At 48.5% G+C, this 18186-nt stretch overlaps 1 protein-coding gene and 1 long non-coding RNA gene across 8 annotated transcripts in view; one reads left to right on the top strand and one right to left on the bottom strand.

Annotated features, from left to right (window-relative positions):
* Positions 1–9304: 9304 nt before the first annotated feature.
* Positions 9305–10605, bottom strand: LOC107401969 (uncharacterized). The gene is made up of 2 exons (XR_001578942.3): positions 10466–10605; positions 9305–9732 (listed from the first exon to the last, which is right to left on the bottom strand). It is a non-coding gene; the product is annotated as an uncharacterized LOC107401969 (long non-coding RNA).
* A 1-nt stretch (position 10606) lies between these two features.
* The window catches only part of Hnf1b (HNF1 homeobox B), a 54000-nt gene continuing 46420 nt past the window's right edge, over positions 10607–18186 (top strand). For 2 of the 7 annotated variants that reach the window (XM_006983155.4, XM_006983156.4), the window contains exons 1-2: positions 10609–11355; positions 16022–16221. In XM_006983155.4, the coding sequence (XP_006983217.1) occupies positions 11012–11355; positions 16022–16221 (544 nt within the window). In that variant the 5' untranslated portion in view covers positions 10609–11011. Of the gene's footprint in view, positions 11356–11391; positions 12303–13346; positions 13728–15799; positions 15941–16021; positions 16222–18186 lie in introns of those variants that run through there. The other 5 variants (XM_016001692.3, XM_016001694.3, XM_076543046.1 and 2 more) reach the window with 5 other exon arrangements.

Here is an 18186-nt window from a genome sequence, read left to right on the forward strand (position 1 = left end):
AGTGAGTATCAATAACACTAAACTTCGCCAATTTTGTGCATGAGAATAGGGACCCCCAAGTTGGAATGTGCAAGATGCTGTCCAGAAGAGACAGGAGGAACTCTTACCTCCTTCATGTTTGACAACGCCTTTATTTTTCTGTTAGTTTTATACATAAAAGCTGGGTGCAGCGGGCATGTGACGTGGGTTAATTAGTAGCGACACCAGGGAAGGGTGTCCAGATGCTTTCTCCTGTCTAGCTGCACCCACTCTACCAAGAGACCTTCGCCACCTCCTGACTGAGGAAGGGCAGAAGGCCCCTGGATACTCTCCATCTAAGAAGTCCCTGGGTCCCTCTGCCTAAAGATGTACCCTGCCTCCTTGGACAGCCTGGTCAATTTTTAAGTTTTTGTTAGGACTTTGTGTGTGTGTGGCATGTATATACACCTGTGTGCTTGTGTGGGGGGGGGGGGGTCATGCATGTGGGGTTAGAGCTTGGTGTCAGGTGACTTCCTCTAGCACTCTCCGGTTTTGAGACAGAGTATCTCGTTGGCCCTGGAGTTGAGGGATTGGCTATGCTGGCTGGCCAGGGAGTTCCCCGGTGCTGTGATGACATGCCCACCTTCATATCCAGATTTTTACATGGGTGCTGGGGATCAGAACTCAGGCCCTTAGGCTAGTCCACTTTACTGGCAGAGCCATCGCTACACCCCCATTTTAAAAAAACGGAAACACTGAGGCCCAGAGAAGTTAAGTAGAGTTCCCATAGGACGTTAGTGAATCTGAAGTCTGAATCCTGTTATTTCTGACTCTGGACCAGACATCATTTCCCTGTTCTGTCATCCTGATGTTGTAGGGGGGACCACAGGTCATCATAAGGCTCGCCTAAGACAACAGAGTAATGGAGGCATGGGACAGTCAGTTCGACAGTTACTGACGTTATAAGGGACTTGTAACCCAGGCTAACCTCAAACTCTCTGTAGCCAAAGCTGGCCCTGAACTCCTCCTGATCTGCCAGCCTCCATCTCCCAGGTGCTGGAATTACAGGTGTGTGCTGCCGTGCCCAGCTCTAATGAGGAAACCACAGCCTAGCAGCCAGTGTCAGTCAGTAGGAGCTCTATCACATGTGTGCATGTGGTGTGTGTGTGTGTGTGTGTGTGTGTGTGTGTGTGTGTGTGTGTGTATGTGTACATGTGTATCCATGGTACATGTGTGTACACATGCCTGGGTGTGTGTGTGTGTGTGTGTGTTCAGGTGCACTCACCTATGTGTGGAGAACAGAGGCTGATGTGGAGTGTCTTCCTCTATTCTCTACAGTAAAGAGTATTTTTAATTTATTTTTGAAATAGAACCTCTCATTGAATGTAGGGCTCACCCATTAGACAAGACAGGCTGCCCTGCCAGCCCCAGTGACTTCCTGTCTCCACCTCCTCAGCATCAGAATTACAGACAACAACTCCAGCTGGAGCTTGGATTCAGGTCCTGATGCTGGCAGAGGGAGAGCCTTGCTGACTGAGCAGCCCAGGTCCTGCTCCCCCTAATTTTATTAAGATTTCCTTCTGTTTACCGATTGTGCCAGGTGGTTTGCATACAGCATGTGCCCTGCTGATTTCTATAGTGTCCATTTTATAGATGAAGAAACCAAGGTTCAGAGTGGCAAGCTTCTCAGAGGCCCGTCTAGGAGGCAGCAGAGACAGGCACCTGCCTCTTGGCTGGTGTGGAAACTGAAGCCAGGAGGAACTGCTTTTGAATCTCAACTCAGTATGAGAAGTTAACTGTAACTCAAGCTCTCTGAGCATCAGTTAAGAAAACTGCCCGGGCGGTCGTGGCACGCACCTTTAATCCCAGCACTTGAGGAGGCAGAGGCAGGTGATCTCTATGAGTTCGAATCCAGCCTGGTCTAGTGAGTTCCAGGATAGCCAAGGCTACAACAGAGAAACCTTGTCTCAAAAAAACTCACAAACAAAATTTTTTAATGGGGAGAGAGAGAGAGAGAGAGAGAGAGAGAGAGAGAGAGAGAGAGAGAGAGAGAGAGAGAGAGACAAAACAAAAAGCACCAGGGGGTGGTGGCACACACCTTTAATCCCAGCACTCAGAAGGCAAAGGCAGACAGGTGTCTGAGTTCTGAGTTCGAGGCCAGCCCAACCTACACAGAGAAATCCTGTCTCAATAAAACAAAAAACAACAAAAAAAAAAAAGAAAGAAAGAAAACAAAACAAAAAACTAGAAAAAGGAATAATAATACTGCCCTAAGAATAAATGGATGTCTGATGCACACTGTAAAGCCTGCCTGCTCCTATCTAGCAGTAGAGAAAGATACACACATGTCTGGATCTCTCATTCCAACTCATTACAGCAGGAATTGAATGTAATTTGTCCCAATAATGCCAGACCCCTAACGCTCTGCCCAGCATGTGACTCATGCTTAGGAAATGCTTGCTTCGCTGACTCAGCATCCCCAGAAGCTCTTTACCCCCAGGCCTGGGAGCTGAGTCTGCATCTGGTCACGAGGACACAAAAGGGTACCTTAGTCATCCCTTAGCGCAAGGCTGAGTGGCCACACTTGTTTGCGGGGGACAAATCATGGCCAGAGCCCTCAAAGGGCCCTGTAGGCAGGGTATAGAGGCAGCACCCACTGCTCAAGACTAAGAACTCCAGGTTAGAAGGAAGGGAAGAGACTTCACGGAGGGAGACATAGGGTAGTGCTGAATGGGTGTGGAGATTCCTAGCTCGTAGAATGGACCCTTTCCTGGCATATTTTTGCAGAATAAATAAAAAGAGCTATTCTCTTTCTAGAGTATGGCATCAGGAGTGAAATGGGCATTTTTGGGTCTTATTCAGAGAACTTGTTCCTACACCTAGGCTGTGCCTTATGCTCAACCTGTCATATAGACTGTTGTTAGGGGGGAAAAAAATACTTAAGGGGGTCACTGATGGTCCTCAGTTCAAATTGTAGGTTCCAGTCCTTAGCCACGTCTAGGTTCTAGGGTCAAATCTTACCCTCTTGGGGCTTCTATTTCCTCCCTATTAAAGTGAGAATGGTACGTCCAACTTGGTAAGTTTATGAGAAGAAAAGGTGTGGGGTGGCATAACAATCCATCTCATTAGCACTTTTTTATTAAATGTTTTATTTTGTGTGTGTGCGCGTGTGTTCGGGTGTGTGTGTGTGTGTGTGTGTGTGTGTGGTGTGGTGTGTGTGTGTTCGTGAGTGTGTGTGTGTGTGTGTGGTGTGGTGTGTGTGTGTTCGTGAGTGTGTGTGTGTGTGTGTGTGTGTGCGTGCGTGCGTGCGTGCGTGCGTGCGTGCGCGCGCGCGCGCGCGTGCGTGCGTGTGTGTGTGTGTGTGTGTGTGTGTGTGTGTGTAATGTGTGTATGCTGGGACGTACATGTGCCACAGCCTGAGTGTGGAGGTCACAGGACAACCTGCAGGAAGCAGCTTTCTTCGTTCACTCTGTGGGTCACACTTACGTCGTCAGGCTCTGTGGCAGGTGCCTTTACCCGCTGAGCCATCTCACCAGCCCAGAACTTACTTTATTTGCTATGTGATTCAGCTAATATGCGTTTTGATAAACTTTAATATTAAAAACTTTCAAATGAGCCAGGCAGCGGCGGCACACGCCTTTAATCCCAGCACTCAGGAGGCAGAGCCAGGCGGATCTCTGTGAGTTCAAGGCCAGCCTGGTCTACAGAGTGAGATCCAGGACAGGCACCAAAACTACACAGAGAAACTCTGTCTCGAAAAACAAACAAACAAAAACAACTTTCAAATGAAAACACATACACAAAATCATACCCCCATTTGGGTGTGTGAGGGCCATCTGCCTGTGACATCTGTCACCCCACTCACTGATCACCAGGTTTGAGTGGCTGATCTGGCTGGCTAGGCGGCTGTCCCCTTCCTCCCTCACCACTCCATGGGCCTCCCTGCATTCAGGCTGGAAGAGGACAACCTTCCCCTACTAGGGAACAAGTTGTGGGGCAAGGGTATGAGAGTAGGGGCATTTGCCTGCTAGAGCCTCCAAGCAGGCTCTCAGAACGTATTTTAATATGAATCTGAGGACAGATTCCAAGAAATGTTAATAGAAGTTACAGGGTTGTTTTTTTCTGTACACTTTGGTCTATCTCCTATCATTTACCCATAAACATCCACACCATACCTACTGTATAGGGCGCCCGTGATATGTTCTGTGAACATCCGAGGACCGTCCCCTGTGTCCTGTGCCCACCACCCGTCTCGCTTCTCACGGGTGTCGCAGAGGAAGGAAGCAGTGTGGGCTATTGTTCTGCAATGAAGGTCCTCAATCTAGGTGTAGTATTTATTAGTTTAATATCACACTAGGCTGCTGGTTTTTAATTTAATCTTTTACAAGCTGCTGGAAACACCCTATTTCTAAAAATGACCCAGCGGAGGATGTGGGTTGTTGAATTAAAAGACAAGAACTACCTGCCCTTAGGAGTTTCCCTGCCTAAGTGCTCTCATAGCAGCGGACTTGGGGAATAAATAAAGACTTGGAGCTGGAAGTGATTTCTACAGAGGCGAGGGCTTGGATTTGGTGATTCCTTCCAATGGCTTCACACACTGGATACTTAGAGTGTTCGGTAGTGAGTTTACCTGTATGCTGGGTAGTTAAAAAGAGGGAGAGAAATGGAGGAAGGGAAGGAGAGAGGGAGAGAAGGAGGGAGGGAGGGAAGGCGCTCCTGAGCCACGTGTTATGACTGAGCAAGCACTTGATTTGAGTCCTGCTTGTGCTGACCCATTCAAGATATTTTTCTGAGTTATGTCGTTTAACTCTTCCAACAATCTAATGAGGCATCGATTCCACGGCCGATCAACATTTACACATGCTCACCATATAAAAACTAGAAGAAGCCGGGCGGTGGTGGCGCACGCCTTTAATCCCAGCACTCGGGAGGCAGAGCCAGGCGGATCTCTGTGAGTTCGAGGCCAGCCTGGACTACCAAGTGAGTGCCAGGAAAGGCGCAAAGCTACACAGAGAAACCCTGTCTCGAAAAACAAAAAAAAAAAAAAAAAAAAAAAACTAGAAGAAATGGAGTAACTTGTCCAAAGTCAAACTAGACATTCCCAGAAAGCCCTTGCTCCCCTTGACTCCAAAACTGACTTCCTGATGTCCTGGGTTACGTTTCTTGGGAAAGTCATTTCTTCTTCCAAATAAGACATCTGCTTCTTTCCCCAGGAGGGAACAAAGGACATAAGACCACTTTATTTTTTTCCCTCTGAGACAGGGTTTCTCTGTGTAACAGTCCTAGTTATCCTGGAACTTGCTTTATAGACCAGGCTGGCCTCCTGCCTCTGAGTGCTGGGATTAAAGGCATGTGCCACCATGGCACAGCCCATAAGACCACTTCTAAGGTCACTATGTATCTACAGGTTCTTGCCTGCAGAAATGTTTAACCAGGGATTGATGGAGTGTGGCCCATGGACCAAATACATTGTCAGTCAGTTTCTTCTTTAATAAAGAAAGTTTCCATGGGACAGCCACAGGTATTCATTTTTGCATTGTATGCCACACAACTGAGTAGCTGTGGAGAGATTTGAGTGCCCACAGATCCTAAAATGTTTACTATCTTGCCCGTTATGGAAAAGGATTGTTACTATTAAGACGTACTAATGTCTAGGGTTTTGTTGGGCTTGGTTCTGTTTTTTAAGACAAGGTCTTGCTGTGTGTTTCAGACTGGCCTGGAACTCCTGCTTAGCCTGCTGAGATTAGAGGCATGTGTCAACCCATCTTGCCAGCCTATAGATTTTAATGATAATGAACAATACATGTGGTAACTAGAAAAGATTCTAAATTGGGTGTAGTGGCTCACACCTTCAATCCCAGCACTCAGGAGACAGAGGGAGGTGGATCTCTGAATTCGAGGCCAGCCTGGTCTACAGAGTGAGTTCCAGGACAGCCAGGGCTACACAGAGAAACCCTGTCGAAGAAGAAGAAGAAGAAGAAGAAGAAGGAGGAGGAGGAGGAGGAGGAGGAGGAGGAGGAGGAGGAGGAGGAGGAGGAGGAGGAAAGGAAGGAAGGAAGGAAGGAAGGAAGGAAGGAAGGAAGGAAGGAAGGAAGGAAGGAAGGAAGGAAGGAAGAAAGAATATTCTAGAAGACCACATACCAACTGTAAACAATTGGTGGGTAAGTTAATGACCACCACTATTTACATTTTATACATTGGAATTTTTTTTTTTCAAGACAGTTTCTTTGTGTAGCTTTGTGCCTTTCCTGGAACTCACTCTGTAGACCAGGCTGGCCTCGAACTTGCAGAGATCCGCCTGCCTCTGCCTCCCGAGATTAAAGGCGTGCGCCACCACCCCTGGCTCTTTTTTTTTTTTTTTTTTTTTTTTTTTTTTTTGGTTTTTCGTGGAATTGTTTTTATGTTGTTGTTTGAGACAGGGAATCATATAGCTCAGTCAAGCCTTGAACTCTCCCAAACTGGCCTTGAACTCCTGATGCTCCTGCTTCTACCTCCGAGGTGCCACCACACACAACTTTGGAATAGGTTTTATTTTTCTAATTAAGTTATAACTTATGTCCTGAAATGTGCACAAATACACAGAGTAATGTGCACAGGTTCTAGAGATGCACCCCGAGTTCATCACAACATAGGACCACCTTTAATGGCAGCATGAGGGAAACAGAGTCAGGTGGATCCGTAAGAGTTCAAGGCCAGCCTGGCCTTTACAGTGAGTTCCAGGCCAAAAACAGAGATGCCTCAGCAGTTAAAAGCACTTGTTGCTCTTGCAGGAGACCCAGCTTGACTCTGAACACACTTACGGTGGCTCACAACTGTTTGTTAACTCCTGGATCTGCTGCCTACTTCTGGCTCTGTAGGTACCAAGGACACACATGGTGCATAGACACACATGCCATTAAAACACTTTTACACATAAAATAAAATAAAATAAGCCTTTTTTTATTGGGAACTGGAAAGATGGTTTAGTTTTTAAGAGCACCCGCTGCTCTCGAAGAGGACCTGGATTCAGTTCTGGCACCCACATGGGAGTTCACAACCACCTGTAACTTCAGCTCCGATATCAGATGCCCTCTTCTGGCCTCCTTAGACTCTGCATGCACATGGTGCACAGACATTCAGGCACACCCATACACATTAAAAATAAATAAACACGGAGAGATGGCTCAGTGGTTAAAAGCACTGGCTGTTCTTCCAGAGGACCCAGGTTCCCGGCTCTATTCCCAGCACTCACATGACAGCTCACATTCATTTGTAACTCCAGATCCAGGGGATTGATGCCTGTTCTGGCCTCCATGGGTACCAGGCACACATATGGTACACAGACATACATGCAAGCAAAAACAATCATAGACATAAAATAATAAGTTAATTTTAAATATAAAACAATAAAAATGAATTATCATTTAAAATAATAAGCAAACATAAAACAAACAAACAAACATAGAGCCTTCCTATTACACCAGTAACCTACACCACTATGGGTTTGCTTTCCTAGTTAATAGAATACAAATGGACCGCATAGCACATATCTGTCTGTGCCTAAGAATGTTATTATTTTTAGTCCACAATTTCATTGCTGATGGCCTGGAAAATTTCACAATTGGCCACAATCATTCTTCATGGTACCTTCAGAGGTGCCCTCGTTTATTCTCTCCACAGATATCTTACTGAGCAACTGCGAATCTCAGCAGCTCTCCAGACTACAGTGAGGAGGAGGCCAGAAGGCCCTGTCCCTCTGCAGCTAATTCTCTGTGATGCAGCTTCTCATGGGCCACTGAAAAATCCCAAGTCTCCCACTATACAGAGGACTGGCCTCGGATCTTTGACCACCTGCCTAAAGATCTGGAAGTGGACGTCTCAGGAACTTAAGGCCTCTAAGGAAATCTCATATCATAGGACTCACAAATAAATCCCAATGCTGCATCTTCATCACGATGTACTCACAGCCTGTGACTCCAAAGCCTGTCCTCCATCCCTATGGAGATCCTCCAGCTCCCTCCTGCAGGACCCCACCCCCTACCCTCGCTTCACCTTGTCATCTCTGAAAGCAACGAAGGCTAGAGAGCCTTCTCCTTCTCTCTCTTAGGGAGAAGTTTTACTGTAGAGTAAAACTTTCATGAGATGGCTTATTTAGTCATTCGGTTCTACTTGTATTTTTCTTTTTAAATTTCCACGACAGGGCTGGAGAGGTGGCTCAGTGGTTAAGGGCACTTGTTACCCTTACAGAGGATCTGGGTTCAACATGTCAGCTCAGAACTGTCTGTAATTCCAGTTCCAGGGGATCCATCACATCAGACACATACATGGTGCACATACACACATACATGCAAGCAAAACACTCCTTCACATAAAAATAAAATAATCAATACATGTTCATGGCTATAAAATCTGCTCACACATCTGTAATTGCAATTACTTGATATTCACCTCTATTGATTGCCTGGAGTAGTAAGTAAACTGTAGTTCTGGGTAGGATAATTTCAGGGTATGAATAGCCAGGTTACCTGGGAGACCTACCTGCACACACGGGAACTGTTCCTGCACTCTAGGTACAGCTTTCTGCATATTCACATGGGTAGCTAGTGTGTGTGTGTGTGTGTGTGTGTGTGTGTGTGTGTGTGTGGCAGGGTGGTGGTAAGAACGTGTAACCCCTGAGTTTCGAGGGTGGGAGGTTTGGGAGTCTGGTGGCACACACCACCTAGAACTGCAAATCAAAGCTGTGTTGATTAGTGGACAGTGATGGCGATGGTGGCCTTTTTAATGGGTTTTCCTGGCTTAAGACAGAAACTGACGCCCATTATACTTATGATATCGAGAAAGGGACAGGGGAAACAAGGCTTTCAGTCAGAGACATTTACTCTGAACACTTCATTATTCTGCCCGAGTGGAGCTGGAAGGCAGAGAGAGTTCTACTGGGCAGAATCACAAGAGGCAAGGATCTGTCACATGTCACAACAAACGAGAAAGCAAGAAGGTGAAATGAATACCCCCCCTTCTGTGAACTTATAACCCCTTTCTCAGATAAACAGTGATAGGTGTTTATCCTTGGGTGGGATCCCATGCATGCACCCACCCCTTCCTTCTCCCAGACTCTGAGCACAGGTGATCCGGTACCGGCTGCGGCTCTGCCTTTCACAGAGACTTCACTCTTGCAGCCTGACTCAGAATCACCAGGAGTCCGCTCACCAGGAGGTCTGACCCTGTGCGTAGCAGATGAGGGCTGCGGGCCTCCCTTGTGACTATTCATCTCTACCTCTGACCCAACCACGATTTCCTCCTAATCTGTTGTGTTTGAAAGTGCAAGCAGTTAAGAGAATGTGCTTAGAAGTTCTTTTGCTCTCCTGAATTATTATTATTTTTTTGTCCTTCTTTGTCCAGTTCTTTCAAACTCACTGTCCCTGGTTCTGAGAAACCTAAGCTTCCACGGGGCTAGATTTTACCACTGGGAACTGGCCTCCCATCTTCACGGACTGAAAAGAACACAAGTGTTAGCCAGCTTTGTACAGGTGGTCCTCCTCAGTGTTTACACCTTCCCTGCATCCTGGCTATTAAGGAGTATATTTCACAAATGAGGGAACCGAGGTTCAAAATGGCCTCTGCCCCGGGAGCTACCACTGTGCGTGGATCTGAGCAGTCTCTTCCCCAGCAGGCCAGGTCCCAGCCTGGAGGTCTGGGTGCGGCCTGCGCCTCCTTCCTTCCTCCCCGGGTCCCGGGGGAGATGTGGCAGAAACTCCTGCCGTGCCGAAAGGCTCATGGCTTCCTTCCGGGCCAGACCTGGGTGAGGAACAAAAAAAAAGTTTCTTCAATGGCTTTGGGGGTGCCTGCTTTAGGTGGCACGCAAGACCGCCGCCACAGTTAACTTGAGTTTACTAGAGCGCGTCTCTAACTCCCCGGCACCGATGCTACCGCAGACGTTCTAGATCTAAGAAGCAGAAAAAGTGGGTAACCCGGAGCTGCAACAGCCGCTCCAGCCACAGGCCAAGCTAAGCCTTCCGTAGGGTCCCTGCAGCCCTAGTTTGGCCTGCAAAGCCCAGGCGCATTTATGTTCCCGGTTTATAGTCTGGAGAGAGCGCCCCAGGTGTCCTGCTCCCCTCTGGCTTGGAGGGGCTAGTGCAGCCGTGAAGGAGCGAAGCTCCACTTTCGCTACTCCCTCCGGCCATAAATTAGTCTGCCGGGCGCCTCCTTTCAAGGGTCCTAAAGGCCTCTAGCACCCTAACTATGCGGTCTGCAAATCCAAGCTACCCGCGGCCTGGCTGAGAAGGGCCTGGAGAGCAGTAACCGCGGTAAAAATGAACAGAGTCACTCCAATTCGTTCTAACCGTGCCTAGAGCTACTGTCTTCTTCCTGGCGCTCATTCCCAAAGGATCGGACTCTCCACCCCCCTGCTGCATTTCCAGGTTTGCTACCTGCGGACACCTTGGAGACTCTCTGCTCTCCTCATCCTCCCCTCGCCGCCCCCCCCAACTTCCCTCTTCCCCGGCACCCCATCTTTCTCCAGCTCTCTCACCTGAACCCCCGAAGCGCAGTTTCTTCTTTCTGGACTAAAGTTGAACCGGCCGCCAGTGGAAAAGCCCACCCCCACCCCCACCCAGCCTAGGCGGCAAGCCACTTGCTTAACAAGTCCAAAGGTCAGCTAAAGTTTGGCTGATAAACAGACCCGGTAGAGAAGATTTGGAGCCCCCCCAAGGGTGAGGTACAATGGGCTCTGGCAAGTCCCGATCCCGGCCCGAGTCTCCGGCTCCGTTGGACTGTCCCTTCGGCTCTCCCACTCTTTCGGTTTTCCCCCCTCCCCACCACCATTTGCATCTTGCCGAAAGCCGAGCCCTTCCCACTCATTTGCATATCTTATATGGCCTAATGGTGGCGATCATGGCAAGTTAGAAGTTTTCTGACTCCTCTCGGAGGAGACTCCGGGACCCGGGGGAGTAACAGGTGTCTGGAGTCTAAAGGGTGGAGGGGTTCCAGGACTTGGGGTTCTCTTGTAAAACTCCCCTCCACCCTCCTCTCTCACACCTACCCATCCCCTCACCCCCTTCTTTTTCGTACTTGGAAAATGGTGTCCAAGCTCACTTCGCTCCAGCAAGAACTCCTGAGCGCCCTGCTGAGCTCTGGAGTCACCAAGGAAGTGCTGATCCAGGCCTTAGAGGAGTTACTGCCGTCCCCGAACTTTGGGGTGAAACTGGAGACGCTGCCCCTGTCCCCAGGGAGCGGGACGGATCTCGACACCAAGCCGGTTTTCCATACTCTCACCAATGGCCACGCCAAGGGTCGCTTGTCTGGGGACGAGGGTTCGGAGGACGGAGACGACTATGACACCCCTCCCATCCTCAAGGAGCTACAGGCACTCAACACCGAAGAGGCCGCGGAGCAGCGGGCCGAGGTGGACCGGATGCTCAGGTAGGCTGCAAGAAAGGTGCTGGATACTCACTGGACCACCCCCAACCCCGCGGGTCCCTGGAGTCAGTCCCTGGCCCCGCGCTGGAAGATTGTGGTTCTGACTGTTTTCCCGCAAGCCCCTTTCCTAAGGGAAAAATGCCCCCGGGGCGCTCCGCTTCCCTGTTAACAATTGAACCAGTCCCTCAACCGGGTAACCTGGAAACCGAGGCTTCATTTGCCTCCACCTAGGCGGGCGCCCTGGACTCAAGGACCTTGTTGTGATACCCAGGCGCGAGAACTGAGGGTGCGGATCCTTAGATCACAGGGGTGCAGGTGGATGCAGGGAAACAACTGATTCTCCTAGGACCTCAGACTTGAACCACTTCCAAAACCTCAAACCACGCCATTTCTTCCAGAGGCCTGCAGCTCTTTGCAGAGAGGGTCTGGCAGCAATGGTGGCTGAGGCCTGGGAGGCAAGTTCTTTGGGTCCTGGTTTCTGATTTGTAAAGCAGAAAGTTTGCTGTAGGGTCACGATGGACCCGTGCCGGGCAAAAGAAACCAGGAATGAAAGGAAGAGAGACTAGGTGGAGTACGTGCTCCTAAGACACCCCTGCCCCACTTTGTAGAGCACCTGGTCCCAATGTGGAAAGGTGGGCGTGTACGCATCTCACTAGAGACACCCCGGCGATCCTGGGGGAACCCGGGGACGGGCTGGCGGTCTATCCGGTGGCTGGGATCACTTGCCGGTCCTCTCTCCCTGGCCTACACTTTGACAGCTAGTTACTAATTATCCAAGGAGCCAAGTGATTCTCTTAAACCACACGTCGCTCCGGAGCCACTTGGCTTTTGGAAGGAGCCCCTCGCGCGTGGCCTCTGACTCTCAAGCCCTGCGGCTTCAAAGTTTCAGAGTCCGGAGTGAATGCCGGGCCTCCCCACCTCGGCTCCCTCTCCCGCAGCGCAGGGTTGAGGTGGGATATGACCTTGCATTTGAATTTGCGCTTTGGGGACCCGGCCGCTTGCCCTCTAGCCAAGGCAATCTGGAGGATTTTGTTTTGTTTTATTTTTTTTAATTCCCTGGTTTTATTTATTTGTTTTGCTTTAATTCACAAGCTTGGATTTCTTCCCTTGCTGTTTGTCCCTGTGGCGGTGATTTCTCTCCAGTCGGGTTTAGGGGCCTGGGTGGTATCAGGTGTAGACGGTACAGCCTAGGGAGCCGAGCCCCTCCGAGCATCTGGGGCGGTAGGGTGCCAGGGAGGTCGTCCTGAGCCTGGCTCAGCTACCCAAGTATCCCATCGTCACCCCCCTGGGGCCTAGGCCCTTACTCCCGACTGCCCTGGGCCACGCCGTCTAGTTTGCCTCGGAGCCGACCTAGGGAAGCCTTGGAGGCCTAGTGCGCCTCTCTAGTGTGGTCCCCACGCTATGATGGACAGAGGAGGTGTAACATAAACTGCAGCACGTGGAGTTGGGGTGTTATTAATTTATTCCTATAAATCATCAACAGAAAGTACACAAAGAGCGTGATTAGGTTGAAAAGAGAGGCGGGTTATTCATTGGTGAAGTTGTAAACTCGGCTTAGAAAGGAAAGGAAATCAAAACGCAGGAGGGGGTGCTCGCGGGGCGCTGGCACGGCACACGCACTGCGCCGCAGGGCGCGCCCCCCAGGTCCCTCTGCCGCTCCGGGAAGCCAATACCCGCAGGGCCCCGCAGGCACAGAGCCTGTCGGAGGTCTTAGGGCCTGGGTCTTCTTCGCTCCCCTGAGCTGGTGGGGAGGAAAAGGAGGGGAGTCCAGACTCTAGCAGGGGTGAGGACCCAGGACACACCCTGAGGTTTTTGTCCCTTTCACAAGCTGGTGCCGCCTTCCCTCCCCTGGGCCTCCTGGAGCTTCCGACTTTATTAAAGTAATTTTTCAAGAAATTGCTAGCAGCTCCCAGGTCACTGCACAGCCGGTTGCAGAGTACCAGGCACTCTCTTTTGCCCACTCTACCCCCCCCCCCCCCCCCGCCTCCATCCTTCTTGTTCCCCTGTAAGTCAGAAAGAAAAGAAAGGTGTGCGGGGGAGGAAGTCACTGGGTGGTGCGCCTGGACGCCTTCACCCTGGCTGGACGAGCTTAGCCAGAGAGAAAGGTCGCAAACTGCAGAGTCCCCGGCTGCTAGTGCGTCCCGGGCGCTTAGGAGAGCCGGCCGCCACCTAGAAAGTAGGAACCGAGGCCCCTGGGCCCCACGAGGTCCCTGGCCCGAGCGGCTGGGGCCCAGGGCTTCTCTGCTCCGGGACAGCAAAGTCATTGTTGAGGAAGGAGACGGCCAGGAGGACAATGTGGCCACCTCGGCTGGCATTTGACACCTGCGCTGGCTCTAAGAAAGCCAACCTCAACTCGCGATCCCGAGTTTATCCTGGTGAGGAAACTGTATTTCCCAATAACTCCTTACCGGGGCCTCAGAGCTCTCCCCAGGGAACACGCGAGACAGACATTAAGGGGTCTGAGAGATTTAAAAAAAAAAAAAAAAAAGATATAACTACGCCATCTTACCCCCAATTCAAATCTTTTCATCCCGGGCCTGAAGGGTTTTTTTTTTCCTCAACGGTTTTTGTGCAGGTTTTGTTTTGTTTTGTTTTGTTTTTCTTTCTTTCTTAATCGTCTCATTGTTGAGTTAATGCGCGCTTTTCACAGAACCATTCACACTTAGACCACAACACTATTTCGCTAGGTTTCTTAGGCAGGCAGAGTAACAGGGAAAGCAGTTAAACAAAGGGAAAATGTCCAAATGATCTGTTAAAGCGATACACTATTAACTTTTAAAACTCAAATACAGTTCTCTCTAGCTTTTGAAGCTATTGTTCATACCTGTTAGAAATGTTTTTCCACCTTAAAAATATCTTTGGAAATGTTAGCCAGCAACGAGCATTTAGACGACCGCTGGTATTTACGTGGTTATGTCTAAAATGTTGATTGCCGTGTTTTGTGTTTTCCTCTCGCTCACGGTGAATTCTCCAGGTATGACACTGGAACGCGTTTCCTCTGCCTTTGTTCTTATTACTTCATTATGTTGTTTTACTTTATGTGCCTTTATAAATGCTTGAGAAATTTGCTAACTTAGGTATAATTAATGTGAAAGCTTACATTTCTCAAGAACATCTCTTTTAAAACCTGGCTTCTCACGAATCCAATAGTCAAAGCTTGCTGAAATATCACAATTTGAATGCCTATAAAATATCTCCCTTGATTGCTGGAGATTTTTAATACATTAAGCAAATTAATTGATTTTTACAGGCACCATTGAGAAATAATTGTTTTACCACTGTGTCTAATTTGGTCCCCGCTTTAACACCAATTTTTATTATTTCAACTGAACCCAATTTTCAGGTTCTATTAAGCATATATATATATATATATATATATATATATATATATATATATATATACACACACACATGCTTATATATATTAACATGTAGTGGAGGATTGTTTCTGTAACTGCATTAAATAAATTGTACACATACTTGTATTGTTCCTTTAAAACTTTTGATCTGTACCTTGTTTTACTTTCTTAGTCTCTTAATTTAAATGACAATTCTCATTCTAAGTATTCCATTTAACAAGCAAGAAAAAGTAACAACGGAAGTTGGAAACATTGTTTAAAAAAAAAAAAAAAAGCCCTGAAGACATCCCTGTGCCTTGTTTATAATGACAAGCTGTGCCTGTGCTTGTGAGACCCAGAAGCCTGACTACATTCTCAGTCCAAACTTGAAATCTACAGAACTGAACTGCCCCCTCCCTCCCTGGTAGCCTTGCTATGGCAGAGAGATGCAATCGCACAGGCGAACGGAGCATTTAGGATCATTCATGTCTTACTCCCAAAACTGAAATTACTCTTCCTCAGTAGGATTTATTTGGAAGGTGGGGCTGTGGATAATTAAAAAAATAAAACAACAAAGAACAAGAGCAGAAAAAAAACTTTACCTGCTTTGCAAGTGCCCTGATTCTTCAACCTGGGGGAGTGTTGCCATTGTAGCTGAGAACACTTTCCTAAAATTCCAAGAACAATGTAATATTTGAATACAAAAGGAATCACAGCTATACAGACATTTATGAAATATCTCAGTTTGAGGTTTGCAGGAGGTTTCTAAACACACCAAACAAAAATACTTTTTTTTTTTTTTTTTAAACATCCAGGCACTCTTTGGAAGACTCCTTGTGTCCCAGGAGGTGGTCACACCGGCCCACCCCTCTTTTAACAGACTGGGGCCTCCTTTTCAGAAGGAGAAGAAATGCTGGAGAGGTTTAGGCTGAAATGGGGTGGATTGAAAAACTGATTTGGCTAGGTGTAGAATCGGACCCTAGGCACCTCCACTTTCCGGTAGGACTCTTGCTTTTTAGTCTCTTGAAATCCAAGGAAAGCAGAATAAAGCAAGAGTTTTTTCTTCCAGGGCAAGAGGGGATGGGGAGTGTAGGGGTAGCGGTGAGCATTCTCCTGTGCCTATCTCAGAAGGACAAGCTATGTCCTGAGCACACGGTGGGGGAGGCATCTACGCCTCTCCCGTTTTGTCTTCTTTTAGCCGTACACCTCGTTCCAGGTTGCAGTTTGGACAGGTGGAGAGAGATGTTAGGGTGAGTTTTGTACCTAGTAGGTTGACTATTTTTCCCTGGGCATTTCCCACCAGCACCCTGACCGTCTGCTTATCTGTCTAGTGAGGACCCTTGGAGAGCCGCCAAAATGATCAAGGGCTACATGCAGCAGCACAACATCCCCCAGAGGGAGGTGGTTGACGTCACAGGCCTGAACCAATCCCACCTCTCCCAGCACCTCAACAAGGGCACCCCCATGAAGACCCAGAAGCGAGCCGCCCTGTACACCTGGTATGTCAGAAAGCAACGGGAGATCCTCCGACGTAAGTGTCTTAAACCTGCCTCTGCTTCAGTGACTTTTGCCCTCACTCTGACCCCCACTGGCTGCCTCGGTTTCCCCTCCATCAGGAAGGCCTTTTAAAGTAGTTGGCCAGTGTAAGAAGCTGGCAGGTAGATGGTGGCCTTACAGATGCTTCACAGTGGATTATCTCCTATCGATTCTCTCTCACACAGCCCCTGGCTACACAGCTAGTTGCTCTGTAGAGACCCTTCAGTGCAGGCAGGGTGCCCTGAGTGTTTTTAGTCCTTCTTTCCAACATCCCTTTCTTTGTCTCTGGTCGACATATGACCACAGGTCTGAGTTACCAAAGATGACATTACACAGGGGTCAACAATATCGACGACCATTACTGTTATTTTCCTCCCCTCTGGAAAAAGTATAAACGGCTAAGGTGTCTGTATAGACAACCCGAACCTGACCTTGGAGTGAGGGCTAAGTCCCGAAACGGTTTCAAGTGCTTACTCACATTTACCAAGATCAGAATCTGGGCTCAGCTGGGAGTGATTTCATCTAGGGAGGATGCCCTGAGGCAGGATGCAGTTATAGTTGTCTGCACTTGGAACTCTGACCCACCCATCAGTTGGTTGGTTTGTTTTACAGACTGGCTTTTAATTGTTTTAAGTTTGGAGTGGATTATTAAAGGAAAATAGGAAGAGGGTCTCACTTTGCAGCCAGTTGCCTACATAATCCTCCTCCCTATATTTTGCGTGTTGTATCAATGGGTTACCCAACCCATACATGCTTCATGCACCTACCAAATTTGCCAGATTACCTGTGAAGCACTACTGCCATCTAAACCTCAGATTTTGTTCAAATGTCATCAACTATCCCAGTAATAATGTTTGTAGAGGACTCTCTTAGTGCAGAGTGTCACATGGTGGTTTGCTGACCCAATTCTCATCGCTTCAGGGTTTTTGTTTATTTGGGATTTTGTTTTAGTTTTTTGTTTTGTTTTGTTTTGTTTTTTGAGACAGGGTTTTTCATGTAGTCCTGGCTGTCCTGGAACTCACTCTGTAGACCAGGCTGGCCTGGAACTCAGAAATCCCACCTGCCTTTGCTTCCCAGTGCTGAGATCAAAGGTGTGCACCACTATGCCCAGGTTTAATTTAATTCTTAACAAGATCTCCTTTCTGTCCCAAAATTCTTTCCACCCAAGAATGCTGAGGAGCTTGGGTGTTTAAGCTGAGGGGAGTTTGAACCTTGAGCTGTTTTTATTTGGAGAGATCATACTTGGCCAAGACACTTGAACTATTTGGACCCAGCCCGTTCTGTAGAACAGTTTCAGCTGCTGCTGCTACCCCCCAACTCACTCTTCCTCACCCCACCCCCCCTCCCCAGGCTATGAGCCTCTGTGACTTTGCCAACATGTTCATTTCCATCATTTTCTGGGTAGGGATGTCTTCCCTCTTGCTAGACAGCTGCTTCTCAAATTGCTCTTGGATTTGTGTTTTCCCCACACTGCTCCCAAATGATCGTGTCTGTGTTTATTGTGCCAGGGTCTGTGGGCAGAAAGGCCGTCTGTGGAAGGGAAGGTTTGGGGGCTCTTGTCTCCGGCTGAGGTTGACTCTCGAGGTGGAACATTGTGTGGACGGAGTAGAAGTCACGGGGAGTCTGTTTGTAGCATAGAGGAGTCAGTCCTTTAAAGTATGGGTTCACACACACACACACACACACACACACACACACACACACACACACACACACACACACATACACACGGTGGTGGTGATATTTAAGGAATTGACCTCCTGACATGAAGCAGCTCTTCAGTTCCTGCATGGCCCCAGAACATTCCCAGGAGCCACAGTCTCCAAAGGCCAGCCCTGGGATGGCTCAGCAGTCAGGGTGGTATTCATTCAGCTTCCCCAGGACAGACAGGGTGACACAGAAGACACAGGACCGTCTAATAAGACGGAAGTCCCAGAAAGAGTTTCGGGACGCTCAGGAA

Source organism: Peromyscus maniculatus, chromosome 8 (assembly GCF_049852395.1).
Source record: "Peromyscus maniculatus bairdii isolate BWxNUB_F1_BW_parent chromosome 8, HU_Pman_BW_mat_3.1, whole genome shotgun sequence".
Lineage (NCBI taxonomy): Eukaryota > Metazoa > Chordata > Mammalia > Rodentia > Cricetidae > Peromyscus > Peromyscus maniculatus.